Below are 16,389 nucleotides of genomic sequence, written 5' to 3' on the forward strand. Positions count from 1 at the left end.
ATTTTAGATCTGTGTGGCAGCAGCAATATACAGTAAATAAATCTAATTCACTGCTCTCTTGTCTCCTCTGAGGCTGGGACTGTAAATAGTGTTCTGTGCTCGTCTGTGCAGCCAAAGACAGAACAGTTAGCATGTTTTGCTCAAACTTTCGCCATGGCATTAGAGCTGGTACACCGTTGTCGCTTGCGAAATCAAATGACGGCGCCGTGGGGGGGAACTTACAGATTAAGGGGCGGTAATATTATAATGAGATCCCTTTGCCACGTCACCAAGGGAGCGAAATCAGACGCGCTCGTTTTCTCAGAAGCTTGCAGAAAAAGGCTTCCCAAAACAAAGTGATTGGGTTAATCTTTTTCACGTTTCCTTGGTTGGTAGATGCACCGGGGACCTGATTATAGCACTTAAAACCTGGAAAAGTCAGATTTTCATGATATGTCACCTTTAAACTTACTCTTTACTCTTTTCCACAGAACCAGAGATGGATCTAGGGAGGAAAGTTAGCGCACCGAAGGAGATCATGTTGGAGGAACTTTCCTTAGCATCAAACAGGGGCTCCCGTCTGTTCAAGATGCGTCAGATGCGCTCAGAGAAATACACCTTTGAAAGTATTCAGAATGAAGCCAACACACAGCACAATGTGAGTGTCATTTGTTACACATGTGTGTGGTTCATATACAATCCAGATAACCACAAATGCTCCATGGAGTGATCATTCCATTTTTTCTTCTCTCAGATTGATGCCATTTCTCTGGGCCCAAGTGCTAAAACGATAAACATTTTAAATAATGAACGCTGTCTTGGAGATGACCAGGTACCAAATACACTCAACCCTGAGACTATTGCCCCAGGTTAGTCCACAGCAATTTCTTGATACTATCATGTTTTTAGCGGTCCAAGCGCTGCATTTGTACTGTTTTGCCAATTGTCATTTTTCTGCCCTAAAATGTCTGGGTGACAGAGACCATATAGAGATCTCAAACCTGGTGGGACGGTTTCAAATCCCCACATGGGACACTAGATCAAGACCCTGATGAAGGTTATCAAAATACTTTTGAGGAAGCTATAAGGGCAATGGTCTGCCTCAGACCATTTTGACTCTGACCTGTATTTGCTCAATGCAAAGCACAAACTTAACAAAACTTAGTACACATAGACCACAGGACATTCTGAGCATTCCATTTTTTCTTTTCTCAGATTGATGCCATTTCTCTGGGCCCAAGTGCTAAAACGACAAACATTTTAAATAATGAACGCTGTCTTGGAGATGACCAGGTACCAAATACATTCAACCCTGAGACTATTGCCCCAGGTTAGTCCACAGCAATTTCTTGATACTATCATGTTTTTAGCGGTCCAAGCGCTGCATTTGTACTGTTTTGCCAATTGTCATTTTTCTGCCCTAAAATGTCTGGGTGACAGAGACCATATAGAGATCTCAAACCTGGTGGGACGGTTTCAAATCCCCACATGGGACACTAGATCAAGACCCTGATGAAGGTTATCAAAATACTTTTGAGGAAGCTATAACGGCAATGGTCTGCCTTAGACCATTTTGACTCTGACCTGTATTTGCTCAATGCAAAGCCCAAACTTAACAAAACTTAGTACACATAGACCACAGGACATTCTGAGGATGAAAATGCTTCTTTTAAAAAAATATAATATTAATAATAATTGTTATTATTATTACAGTTTATAGGTGATGTTAAAAGTAAATATTTAGCAATAATAATAAAGGGTTTTAATAAACTGTAAACATTATTATAGAATAAATTGCACTAAAATTGTTTCACATTTAATGTCAAGTGACAAGAATTTTGTTGTAACAATTGATTTTTTTTTTTTTTTTAGGAGAGAAAAAAGGTGTTAAACCCAAGAGAAGTACTAAAAAAAATAAAACCAGCTATGTGTTACAGCTGATTATTTGTTACGTAACAACCAATTTTCAAAACCAAGCAACAACCAAGTTTCAAAACTCAGATAATTAGACAAAACTACTCATATGTAGTACTAAAAGTATATGGTGTTCAGTTGTTAAAAAAACAGAATATATGTATATATGTAACAGAAAATACAAATCTGGTGGGCGACAAATTTCATCCCAAATTCCACCTTTTTATTATTTTCTAACTTCTTCTCCCCTGTGGACCATTCATGGTTTTTATTTGAAATATTAATACACTGTTAGTTTGTTTGTTTTTTTATATACATTATTTCAATTAAGAAATTATATATAGCATTAACAATTTTTGGGTTTGTGCTACATGCTGTAAACTACATATTCTACATCTTGAGCATGTAATTCCTGTGTGAACGGTGGCCGTAGTGCCCAAACAGGAAGTGTGTTAGGTGTTTCCTGTGTCATTTAAGTGATGGCACAGAGCAGCAGCTGACCACGATAACATCTTAAGCAGATCCTATCCTTATAACTCCCATGGCCTCATCTAGCCTTGGGGCTCAGCCACCCTTCCTCATCATCGGTGGATGAACACATATTTACAGTGTGTCCTGCTATTTTAGTGACTTTGAGACCTCATTTGGATGGGGAGGGGAAGATACAAAACCAGCAGTTGAATTTTTGATAGTAAATAAACAAGATTAAAATCAGATGAAGTCCCACAGTGTGAGAGATAGAAGCCACTGGTATCACGCTATGCAGTTTTGTTTTGTTTTGTTTTGTTTTGTTTTGTTTTGTTTTGTTTTTTATATTTTAATTATATTTTCTTATATTATACATTATTATAAATTATTTTATTTCATTTGTAAAAATTGTTTAATGTTAAACCAAAACTGAATTTTTGACAAGGCTGAAATAACACCATCTTTAGACATTTTTTTATCCTTCTAATAGCCAATTACTTTTTCTGTGTCACTAGTCAGCAAGCCTAAACTGCCTCCTAATGAGAATTTTTCATAGCTCATCAGTGTCTTGATGTGTCAGTGCACTGCCCCATGAAAACAGTGTCTAAAAACGAATTTCCCCTGCTGTTCTGAAAGTTTCTCTGAGGCCCGTTGAACTGCCCAGACCCTGAGCGCTGAAGCTCATGCGTTTTGTGCTGATTCCTTGAGGCCGATAAACCCAGGAAGGAGACTGTCCTCAACGTGAGGCTGATATGTGACAGAACACCCACATTACGTAACTCTTGTTTTGGGCTTGCTGGCCCTGCCAGTGAACAGCGGTTTGAGGGATACTCATTTTGAAGGGTCACCCTGTATTCCTCCACAGCATGTTTTAGGACCTTGTGAAGCCTTTCACTTCTTTTTCTTAGTTTCTAATTTCTTTTATGCTTCACTAGCAATGCAAACAAATGGGATCAATGCCATAAACAGTGAGCTGCACTGGTAACGCTCACAAAAAAGGGATAGCTCACAAAACAATGAAAATTATGCATAAACAGTGATATAGCGTGTTTCTAGACCATGCAAAGCAGGCCATGTGTGTCCTTGACCTATAGGCATCTCTCTGTATTCCCTCTGCTAATGCTCATTTTTCATTTCCAAACATGTGCTTTGTCCTGATCTTATACTTGAGCAGTTCTTACCGCCGATTATTTTGCAGTTGTTTTTAGCAGACTATCATTTCATTCCTAATTGTGTTTTTCGTTCTGTTTATCAGCATTTTTGTTATTCAAGTCATGTAAAATGATCCCTTGTGAAAAAGAAGTGTGCTTAATTGTATTAAATGTGCACTTGTTGTATACTTCAAACCTTCAAAATATATTTTAAAAGAATGTACTTGCAGATAATATAATATCAATGAAATAGAAAAAAATACGTAAGTGTACTTAAAGTGAATACTTTGTGTGTGTGTGTGTGTGTGTGTGTGTGAGTGTGTGTGTGCGTGTGTGTGCGTGTGTGTGAGTGTGCGTGCGTGCGTGCGTGTGTGTGTTAGTATTTATTTATTTATTTTTCATTGTTAAGACAATTTTTCTATTTTTTGTATTATGAATTTGGTCACACTTTAGTTTGGGTACCCTATTAAAAGTTTATTAGTGCTTATTAGTTAGTAAGGTAATTGTTAAATTTAGGTTCAGCCAATAAGCTAGTACTTGGCTTGCTAATAAGCAACTAGTTATTAATAGTGAGAATTGATCCCTAAAAAGTGTTACCAAAATTTTTAAATTTAAAAAGTGTAATTTTCGTTCACTTTGCAATAGTCAAATTTAAAACTTTACCTTTGTCATGCTTTAAAGAAGTACACTTATTTTTATGTGTTTTGACGAACATATAAGAACATGTAAAGTACTGGATTTTATTTTTTATCAATTTTATTTATTTTATTATTTATTTTTAATGCTATTGATGTTACATTACATCAGTAGAAATGACATTAAAATATATTTTAATATATATATGCTTGTCAGTACATTCAGCAGTACACTTTAACCATATTTCAAAGACAATAAAATTATGACATTACATATAACAATGTACTTTAGTCCAATGTAAGTGGGTCAAAAAGCAAAGTTCAGCTAATTGCATTTAATATACATTTAAACTATAATAAATTTTCAATTAATTACGAATGACATGCAAGTGTCTGAAAATATTATATTCAGTTCACACTTAAGTCTGTTTTTTTAAAATATCTATTATTTCTGTGAAAACGTCTTTTTTTAAAAGCATTCTAAAGTGTACTTCTTTTTCACAAGGGTTTTTGGTTCATGTGCACGTCATATAATAAATCTTTTTTTTCATGCGTTCAATAGGTTACGGTGGTCCCTTGAAGGATGTTCCAGCAGAGAAGTTCAACTGTACAGCAATGCCCAGATCCTACCAGTCGCCCTGGGAACAGGCCCTCATTAGTGACCCCTCTCTGGCCGAAACGCTGGTCGCCCGCATGCCTGAACCCCAAACCAGACAAGAGATTCCTCAATACAAGAGCTTCAACAGGTAAGAAAAAAAATAGAGCAAATATAGCTGCTTCTTTAAATAACCGTGTTTAAATCTTCCATGCATATTTATTTAAAAAAATCCAGTACCTGTATTTTTAGTATTATTTATAGAGCATTTATTAATATTAATATTTATATTTGAATTACTATTTGTGACCCTGGACCACAAAACCAGTCATAAGGGTCAATTTTTCTAAATTGAGATTTATACATCATCAAAGCTGAATAAATAAGCTTTCCGTTGATGTATGGTTTGTTAGGACAATATTTGGCCGAGATACAACTATTTGAAAATCTGGAATCTGAGGGTGCAAAAAAAAGTTATGATATATTTATTTACGGTAGGAAATTTACAAAATATCTTCATGGAACATGATCTTTACTTAATATCCTAATGATTTTTGGCATAAAAGAAAAATCAATAATTTTGACCCATACAATGTATTTTTGGCTATTGCTACAAATATACCCCAGCGACTTAAGACTGGTTTTGTGCTCCAGGGTCACATATATATAAATATTTTCAGTTTTCATTTCAGTTTCAGTTTTAGTATTTTTGTTATTTTGTCATTTTATTATTATTATTATTTTAATATTTCTATTTATCCCAAATTTATTTATATTTCAATTTGAGCCATTTTTGTATTTTTTTTGTATTTCAGTTAGTTGCAAAGGACACATTTTTATTTTTTAATCTCTGCAAGCTTCCATTTTCCATCTAATATTTATATTTGAAACTATTTTTTATAAGTTTATATTACAATTACAATTTTTTTATTACTTTTAGTTAACAATAACAACACTGCTGCAGATCATGTTTAGACTATTACACTCCATTCTGTTATGTAATGCCCACTTTTCATCAATTTCTAATATCTAATATAAAATAATAATAGGCCCTTTTTCTCTTTGAACATCCTGCAGCATATGATACAAAGTAAAATGGTTTATAAATGCTGTTTCATGTTGACTTTGAAGAATATTTGCCAAATTGTGGAAACCTTCCTCTACTGTACATAAGAACATGTTTTATGAGCAAAAAGATGCTATCCAGCAGTATTTGATTTAGAGTCATTCAGTAAGACACCTTTATCTAAAATGTTGGGTTTTGAATTATATGCCACCCCATTTGCTGTAAGATTGTTTTTGTTGTGTTGTCTAATAAAACCATAGGAACTCATGTACTGTCACTCCTCTGATTGAAGGGTGGCTATTCCATTCGGCGGTTTCGGCAAGACACCTAAAGTCCCTGTTAAACCTTTGGATGTGAACCCCGGCCTCCCAAGTCCCATGGCCGCAGCACCCGCCGTGGTCAAACGGCCCACCTTCAACAGAACGGCCTCGGGCTGGGTGGCTGACAGCGGCCCTCTGATGCTTCCCAGCATCCCCCTTGAGCCCATTTCATCCATGTCTTCCACAATTATCCCCGAGTCAGATGAACTCTGAGTGTTATCCTTATCATTGGGAGCTTGATTGTCACTGGAATATACATTACTGGTTAAATGTTTGGACTAATTAAGATTCCTAATGTTTTTGAAAGAAGCAAGGATGCATTTATTTGATCAGAAATATAGTAAAAACAGTGATATTTAGAAATTTGCAATTTAAAAGAACTCTTTTCTATTGCATTTTATTGTAAAATGTGATGCAAAGCTGCATTTTCAGCATCATTACTCCAGTCTTCAGTGCCACATGATTCTTCAGAAATCATTCTAATATGATGATTCGATGTTCGAGAAATATTTTTGATTATTATCAATTTCCATTCGGCGGTTTTGGCAAGACACCTAAAGTCCCTGTTAAACCTTTGGATGTGAACACCGGCCTCCCAAGTCCCATGGCCGCAGCACCCGCCGTGGTCAAACGGCCCACCTTCAACAGAACGGCCTCGGGCTGGGTGGCTGACAGCGGCCCTCTGATGCTTCCCAGCATCCCCCTTGAGCCCATTTCATCCATGTCTTCCACAATTATCCCCGAGTCAGATGAACTCTGAGTGTTATCCTTATCATTGGGAGCTTGATTGTCACTGGAATATACATTACTGGTTAAATGTTTGGACTAATTAAGATTCCTAATGTTTTTGAAAGAAGCAAGGATGCATTTATTTGATCAGAAATATAGTAAAAACAGTGATATTTAGAAATTTGCAATTTAAAAGAACTCTTTTCTATTGCATTTTATTGTAAAATGTGATGCAAAGCTGCATTTTCAGCATCATTACTCCAGTCTTCAGTGCCACATGATTCTTCAGAAATCATTCTAATATGATGATTCGATGTTCGAGAAATATTTTTGATTATTATCAATGTTGAAAACAGTTGTGCTGCTTAATATTTTTGTGCAAGCCATTATACAGTTCAAAAAATGTAAGAGAAAGAAAGAAAGAAAGAAAGAAAGAAAGAAAGAAAGAAAGAAGGATGCATTAAATACTGTCATAGAAAATTCTATCTATCTTAAAGAATCCCCAAAAAAAAGTATCATGGTTTCCACAAAAATATGAAGAAGGACAATTGTCCTTTCAACATTGATAATGATGCTGAAAATTCAGTTTTGCATCAAAGGAATAAATTACATTTTAAAGTATATTCAAATAAAAAACAGTTCTTTTAAATTCTAAAAATATTTCACTGTATTACTGTTTTTACTTTATTTTTTATCAGATACATATACAGCCTTGATGAGCATAAGAGACTTGCATTAAAAACCTGAGGTACAAAAGCTGTCACTAGGGTGGTACCCTTTCAAAAGATACACCTGCGTGCCTTATTTTACCCTAAAGGTGAATATTAGTACCTCAAAGATACATATTAGTACCGTTTAAAAAGGTACTGCCCCAGTTTTTGTACCTTTATTTCTGAGAGTGTACACAGCAAATGTAGCATACTGAAAATGTTAGACACTCGCGTGAGGCTATTATATGGTATAGTGATTGATTTCTGTTGTTTGGATTATTGGAAGTGTCTCCTGATGTTGATCTAATACCATTTCACTAAGCTAATGTAGCCCAAAGACTAGAAGAGCTTGCCATTATGCCCATACAAACCTGTAAATATGTATTTATAAAGAGCTGACATCAACATTTAATTAAATTATTGAATAAACATAAAGTTCAATGAGCTTATGTTTCTATTTTAACAAACTTCAAATGTAGCTTTTTGGCATTAAATGGTATTATGTATTAGATTATGTTCATAAATATTCTTTGTGAATTGTTGCACATTATTTTCTGGATGTGTGAGTTGAACTTTGTAAACTAATTAAATAGAGGCGTCTTGAAATTCACATCAGGTGTTGTGATTCTTGTTAATATGTTCGGCCTGTGTCCTTTATTTAAGTGTTTGAATGACCGAGCCTTAAAATGGTTATGGGCCGTAACAAACATATTTTCAAAATGCACTATAGAAGTCGAATATAATCCAGCAGTGCATGCCTACTGTATGCTTGTGTCAGTTTTTTCACTATCAAGGTTAGAGTCTCCAGGGCCGACAAATTGAATCTGTTTTCCTGACGCAGCTGAGATGAGTGATGAGTCCCTTGGCTTTAGTAAAGCTGCTGTCTCTTGCATTCGATCAGACAGTCGCTGATGGGCACGGCTCACATCCGTCACCGCTCAACTTCAGCCTGCGTCTGTACTCAACATAAAACAGATGCAATGGAATAAAAGGGAAAATTAGTTGAAAAAGAAGCAGCTTTGCCATGTTTTCATCGCCTACAGTGCTCTCTGGGATACTTGACTCTGACTGATTGACCGCGATTTCTGTGGTCAAATATTTTTGAATAATTGACCCTTGTCCTCGAAACCTATTTCTTATGTGCGGCACTAGTTCACACACATAATAAAATAATTTAAATACACATCAACATTCTGTGTCTACATTGTTTATTTATGTGTTAAGTAGCTGTGTAATAAGCAGGATGGTGTATATTCAGCCTGTCATTATGACAAAATAAACCCCTTCTGAGGGATACAAGACCCTTTTTTTTACATCAGGGTCTTAAAGGAATAGTTCACTCAAAAATGAAAAACTACTGACAATGTAGACCCAGACCTTCCGAGATGTAAATGAATTTATTTCTTCATCAGAAAAGATTTGGAGAAAAGTAGCATTGCAACACTTGCTCACCAATGGATCCTCTGCAGTGAATGGGTGCCGTCAGAATGAGAGTCCAAACAGCTGATAAAAACATCACAATAATCCACAAGTAATCCACACACAAAAGCTGTGTGTTTGTAAGAAACAAATCCATCAAGATGTTTTTAACTTCAAAACCATCGCCTCTGGCCAAAAAGCAAGTCCATAACCCAGTAATATTGCTTCCTCCGGTGAAAACAATTAAACATTTTTTTTAATGGCCACGATTTAATTAAAATGAGGCAATAAATAAATAAATAGGTCATGGGAATTTCTTGCCATGACTTCTTTAATTTCTTGAATGGTGGCATTATTTTTATGACAATTATGAATAATTCCAATTTTATTTAATTTAAAAATAATGTCATTATACAGTAATGAGAATGCCATTTGAAACACCATGTCATTTTTTAGCATAATTGTAGGACATTCACATTTATTGACATGGTTATGAGAACAAGTTTGAATATTTTATTCAATTTTTATATTTTATTATTATTATTATTATATTTGTAATATTTTGTTTTTATTATTATTTTATGGTAATGAGATTGCCTTCATTTTTTGTAATCAGATCAAAATGTGATCAGATCAAATACTGAAAAATCCAATTGTCAACCATTAATCTGAATCTTTGGTGGATGTGTCCTTATCATGTCTTTATCTCTCTGTTTTTAATAGCAGCATCTGCCACGGTGCACATTTTCAACCCACAGCTCTGCTTCAGCATTTATGTAGACTGTGTAAAGGTGAGCACGCGTGTCACCCATGCAGTGCATCATTTATTATCCAGTTAAATCATCTGAATCTGCAGCAGCAGACACACAAAGGCAAGCAACTGAACATCAGCATGTTTTTTTCTGACTCAGGCTGAGGCTAATTGGTTGGCTTTTTTCCAGCAGCTTCTGTTTGCCTCCACACTCAGTTAGCTATAAGGACTAAACTCAATGTTATACTGCTCAGATTTATGTCTTTAATTAAGCAGATAGATCTGTGCATCATGTATTATTTCTAAAATAAAAGACTACAATCTAATTTTAATGTAAAAAAAACTCCATACTGTACTGCACTCTTTTCACATTTCCGGGGTTCTCAGAAGCAGAAGTCATCAAGGTTGGGTAAATGCCTAAAGTGGTGAATGGAAACTACAGCTAACATCATTTTGCATTACTCCAATAGCAAAAGAAAAAATCCACAAAACCGTTTATATGACTTTCCCAAAAATGAAAACAAATATCACGAGATTGATTGTATTGGTCAGAAGACAGAAGTCAAATTTACCATAATTCCCCGAAACACTCACACAGCAGCGCTAAATACTTTTCTGTAATTTGATACCGAGGTAATATAACAAAAAAGTATACTTTTTAATATACATTAAAAAAAAACTTTGCAAGATTTACAATGTTAAAGTTCCCATGAAATCAAAATTAAAGTTTTTTGGGTGTTAGTATCAATATGTTAGTCTTAAGGTTATCTATAAGGCAGTGTGCTCCAAAACAGTGACAAAATTCGCAATTAGAAGATATAAGCATTCAAAGCTTGCAGTTCGTCACTTCCGCCAAAACGGTTTTTTTGACGTCACATCGTATTTCCGCTTCTCATCAAACTTTCTGTCCAATCAAATGCTCTCTAGAATCCGAAGCGCCCGCCCCCTTCACTATAAAATAGACGCTGAAGCCGCGGCTGAAATCGGTCACTTGTCCACAGAATTAGTATTTTCTGTACAGTGAATGGCACGTAGAGCACTATATAGGGGACAGGGAACGATTCAAACTGTTTAAATATGCTTTCTATTGAGGAAAAAAAGAAGTCTGGTTTCGTGCTGTGTCACGCTAACCACTCTGCTCCGGTCCAGAGACACGATAGCACGGAGCGGATCACATGCGCGAGTCGGCGCAGACCACAAAATGTATCGGAGCTATTTGAATTCTACACAGAATGCTATATTTTATAGCAATATGGATGAGATTGTGGCTGGCATACCCTGTCAAGAGTAACGCTGCGTGTTTCTAAGCATTTCAGGGGACCTTTAATAACTGTGGAAATGTGTCGTCACAGTTTGTGAAAAAGGGCCGTTGGTCACCAACTGCACATTTAAATGTTCTTAGCAGATACTTAATTAAATAATTAATTAATTAAAAACCTTGTGAAAAAGCACTATAATTTTCAGGTTGGAAACTGATTGATAGTAGGTCGATAACCTGTTACGCTGTACATAAACCTGACAGGGTGATTAAAGGAATAATTCACCCATAAATGGAAATTTGATGAATATGTACTCATGTTTTAACTAAAATGAGGGAACAAATTCTTAATTAACAATAAACATATTTTGTCCACGTCATGCAGGGCTCAGTAAGAAATATTAATGTTCCTAAAAATAAGCTCTAGGCCTATTTATCTTTTATTATATATATATATATATATATATATATACATACTGTGTATATGAGCAATATCACACGAGTAGCAGTGGGATATGGCTGTATATCACTAAGGCTGTGATTCAGCTGTATAAGGTAATCACAGCATGCTGATATACAGCCATATCGCATGGCTACGAGTGTGTGATATTGCATTAATACAACAGTTCAACGGCACGAGTGTGTAAATAATTAAGAAACAACAACAGAGTGTCTTTAAAAACCCTCTTTTGTGCAGAACTACTTCCTTCCGCCACAGACTCAAATCCCCAGTTTACAGTTTAACAGCTGAGCTCAAGCCTTCTCGTACTAGTAACGAAGGAATGTTGAGTTGCTTCATTGAAAGCTTATTGTATTGCTGTATTAAAAGCTCACTGTATTATGTAGAGTGAGCGAGTGTTCATTAACATCTCGTGAAGCCAAAAGCTGCGTGTTTGTAAGAAACTAATCCATCAAGATGTTTTTAACTTCAAACCATTGCTTCTGGCCAAAATGCGAGTCCATAACCCATAATAATGCTTCCTCCAGTGAAAACGATTAATCACAGAGTGTCTTTAAAAACCCTCTTTTGTGCAGAACTACTTCCTTCCGCCACAGACTCAAATCCCCAGTTTACAGTTTAACAGCTGAGCTCAAGCCTTCTCGTACTAGTAACGAAGGAATGTTGAGTTGCTTCATTGAAAGCTTATTGTATTGCTGTATTAAAAGCTCACTGTATTATGTAGAGTGAGCGAGTGTTCATTAACATCTCGTGAAGCCAAAAGCTGCGTGTTTGTAAGAAACTAATCCATCAAGATGTTTTTAACTTCAAACCATTGCTTCTGGCCAAAATGCGAGTCCATAACCCATAATAATGCTTCCTCCAGTGAAAACGATTAATCAGGGTTTTTTTTTTTTTTTTTTTTTTTTCCCAAATTTTCATTTTGCAGGTACAACCTATCACTGCATTCTGCTGTCAAATGTTTCTGAATAATGACTGTTGTCTGGGCCGTTGTTGTATAACTGACCGTTCATTCTGTAAATCATTCTGAAATGCAACCAACTGACAAAACAAATCACAAAATAACCCCTTCAGATCGAAGACCCCTTTGCTATATGCTGGGTCGCACTGATCATCCTGTTAGGTCTTATTTTGTGACAGTGACAAGTTGACCATACATATACACATGCAGCTGTCTCTTGGTTTTTTTTTTTTTTTTTTTTTGATGGCCAAATTTGTAATTCACAATAAATATATTTTGTCCACATGTCATGTGCAGGGCTCAGTAAGAAATATGAATGAACCTAAAAATAAGCTCTATTTTTCTTTTATTTTTATAAATAAATATATATATATATATATATATATATATAGTTAGCATGTTTTGCTCAAAATTTCGCCATGGCATTAGAGTTGGTGCACCGTTGTCGCTTGCGAAATCAAAATGATGGTGCCTTGAGTGGAAGTTTACAGATTAAGGGGCGGTAATATTATAATGAGATCCCTTTGCCACATCACCAAGGGAGCGAAATCAGACGCGCTCGTTTTCTCAGACGCTTGCAGAAAAAGGCTTCCCAAAACAAAGTGATTGGGTTAATCTTTTTCACGTTTCCTTGGTTGGTAGATGCACTGGGGACCTCATTATAGCACTTAAAACCTGGAAAAGTCAGATTTTCATTATATGTCACCTTTAAAGCTCAATAAGAGTGACCAAATGCACAAGTTTTTGTGTATAATATCAGCAAGTATACATACATTAGAGCAACTGTACTTGTACCCACTACCAAACCAAGGTCATAAACAAACCAAAGCATCACGTTTGAACTAGTGTGAACTGATTTTGCCTCGGCACACATCAATAGCAGCAGGGTGGGAATGGCACACATCCACCAGCCCAATTATTTAATGACCTGCTGCCTTTAGGATCTCACCCAGTTTTAAAGCAACGGCCCAAATGATCTAATGCAAACGTGAAATATAATTAAGCCATAATTCTAAAATGAGAACTGTGTAATGAAACTAGCACTATTAATGCTCATAAGCCATGGCTCAAACTCCTGCTGTAAAACTGAAAATGTACACTCCATTTACCAACTAATGATCTTCTATAATCTTCTCTATGTCCTTATTACCATTTTACACTTGGTCCTGCAAAGTGGGGAAACCGCTAATCTTTGAATCCAGGCTTTTTAAGCCATTTTTATTCCCGGGTACGTTTACAAACACAGAGAACCCTCACATTTTCATTATATAGATACTTAACAACCTTATAAGGGACTTTGCACCACACTGACTGCAAGTCATTTCAAGACCTTGAATATCAGAGAAGGAAACATTATATGTTACTAAAGGAAAAGACTTACAGAAGGAAAATGCATTGTCTCTTAAATGGGCTTTCCAAGTACTTCCTTGGGAAAGGAGTGTCCCGTTCCGATACACTGTGACCTCTCTAAGAGCACTCAAATAATGTGGCTGATTTCCTTTTGCACTCTGTTTCATCTGCCCATTCAAGCGCACCGGCCCAATGGTCAATCACTGAATGCATGCATAATGTACCTCCTATTAAGAGATATTTAGACAGCAATGATTAAATGGATATATGACTCAGATGAGAAGCAGCATTGCACAGTGTAATGGACTAGTTAAATATTTTTCCCTCATCGTTTTATGTAACAGGATTGGACAGATGGTGTCCAGATAACAGCAGTCTTACATCACATCGCACCAGACTACTGCTTTCATCACAAGATAGAAGAGTATAAATAAATAATACAAAGCTGTTAAACGTCCAAAGCTGACAATACATAAGCACTGATCAAACTTTATGAGGGGAACCCTTTGGGTATGTTCACAAGACAATATTAGATTACTGCATACTGCTCAGTGTATACTGTATACTACAGGTGCATCTCAATAAATTAGAATGTCGTGGAAAAGTTCATTTATTTCAGTAATTCAACTCAAATTGTGAAACTCGTGTATTAAATAAATTCAATGCACACAGACTGAAGTAGTTTAAGTCTTTGGTTCTTTTAATTGTGATGATTTTGGCTCACATTTAACAAAAACCCACCAACTCACTATCTCAACAAATTAGAATACTCCATAAGACCAATAAAAAAAAACATTTTTAATGAATTGTTGGCCTTCTGGAAAGTATGTTAATTTACTGTACATGTACTCAATACTTGGTAGAGTCTCCTTTTGCTTTAATTACTGCCTCAACTCGGCATGGCATGGAGGTGATCAGTTTGTGGCACTACTGAGGTGGTTACACGTGTTTCAAAAGATTGTGAACATTGAGGTCCTGTGTGACCGAAACGTTTGTTGTGGATTTTAAATGCACTGAGCCCTTAATTTTTTTGCACTTGTAATAATAAAAGAATGTTGCTAGTATCTCGGCATGTTATCATTTTTTGGATACACAGTAAATGCATTTCAATATTTTTTTTTCACTCTTTTTGGAGGAATTTGTCTTAGATATTGTTAACATAAATGTATTAACCACAATATTTGTTGGAAAAAAAACATTTTTGTATGTTACTATTTTTAGTATTCATATTTAGTGTTCACTTGTTTTAGTCTATTTTAATGCCAGGTTCCACTATGACAATTTTTTTACACCATTTACTGTAGTGTGACAACATGCCCCACTACAAAAAGTGCGATATATCGAGCTGCTGCGGGGAAAGCGCATAATCCAGTTTGTCCTAAACATGAGACATGCTTATATTAAGGGCTTTAAAATAACTGGTAAGATACAGTCATTACGTATAGTTAGTTTAAAGCGGTTCCCCCGTCAGATGCTCTGACAGACTCATGTGCTGCTGACAGATAGGATACTCGCGCGGTTTAAAGCAGCACTACGTAACTTTTGGCGCTCTAGCGGTTAATAAACAGAACTGCACACATCCCGCGGCAGAACATTCCAACCGGAGCTACTTCTCTAAGTTTATGTCTATGGCGATTCACGCAGGTATGTGTTACTCCGCAGCGGTGACCAGGCTACAATAGTCCAAATATAAGTACTTATTATAAGTGTACCGTAGTGATTCGGAATAAGACAAAAACGCGGTTTGGAAGATTAATTCATGATGTACTCGCTCATTATATACATTTTGCAAATTTTGAACACAGAAAAAGTTACATAGTGCTGCTTTAAGATGTGCTGTTTTCCTCAATGAACTCAATTTCACAGGTATATTCTCCATCTGTAAATGTTATAAAGTCATTATTTCCGTTTTGCTGTCAGGAGCCTTCTGCACGCGATCCTCCGCTAAACTCCACAGACTTCAGTGAACCAGCGCCGCCGCGCGCATGCGTGCCAAACAGACGGAGCGCAATAGAATAAAAGCGCAATAATTGTGTCATATGTAGAATTTTAAACCTACAAGTGTATTTTATGATAGCAGTAATGGGGTAATCAAAATATAGTGCAATTAATCTGTGCTCTTGGGTTCATTTACTTTCATTTTTAGTTTAATGAATGTAACTTCTGCTTGAAAAAGTATTAATTTTGTTTTTAGATTGTAATGTTACAATGCTAGAATGTAATGTGATTTTAGCCCCTTTTTTTTTTGCACATAATGGATAAAATAGCCTACTTTTACTATATTTGTTTTCATTGCCGTTAATATAAACATTGTTCCATTGGACAACATTGGGCAGGATGTTATAGTCATATATATATATATATATATATATATATAGGGGAGAGCGGGGCACAAAGTAACACTTTTTGACTTTCTCAAATTGTGTAAATCCACATGGGGTTCAGAGTATAATTTTTTTATCCACAGTAATTTCACACTTGTCTAGTACAAATATGTCGCTTTGTTTCATAATTACAGTGTATATGTTTTTCTTAAAAAACCCTTAAAAATTGGAAGTGAAATGTGACAACATGCCCCATAGGTGGGGTACATTGTAACAGCTGAGGGGCACGTTGTAACATG

The 16,389-nt window shown here is 35.8% G+C and overlaps 1 protein-coding gene across 2 annotated transcripts; it reads left to right on the top strand.

Annotated features, from left to right (window-relative positions):
- The first annotated feature begins 473 nt into the window (after nucleotides 1-473).
- Nucleotides 474-6,453, top strand: LOC107740927 (myozenin-2-like). 2 transcript variants are annotated; one of them, XM_016553482.1, is made up of 4 exons: nucleotides 474-637; nucleotides 734-848; nucleotides 4,710-4,893; nucleotides 6,101-6,453. In XM_016553482.1, exons 1-4 carry the CDS (start codon nucleotides 479-481, stop codon nucleotides 6,339-6,341), a joined length of 699 nt encoding a protein of 232 aa, XP_016408968.1. In that variant the 5' UTR covers nucleotides 474-478; the 3' UTR covers nucleotides 6,342-6,453. The 2 variants fall into 2 exon arrangements, with proteins under 2 accessions (XP_016408968.1, XP_016408967.1); XM_016553481.1 differs by lacking the exon at nucleotides 734-848 and adding an exon at nucleotides 1,195-1,309.
- Nucleotides 6,454-16,389: the final 9,936 nt, after the last annotated feature.

This window comes from Sinocyclocheilus rhinocerous, unplaced genomic scaffold, assembly GCF_001515625.1.
Source record: "Sinocyclocheilus rhinocerous isolate Xijiao unplaced genomic scaffold, SAMN03320098_v1.1 scaffold1728, whole genome shotgun sequence".
NCBI classification, from domain to species: Eukaryota; Metazoa; Chordata; class Actinopteri; order Cypriniformes; family Cyprinidae; genus Sinocyclocheilus; species Sinocyclocheilus rhinocerous.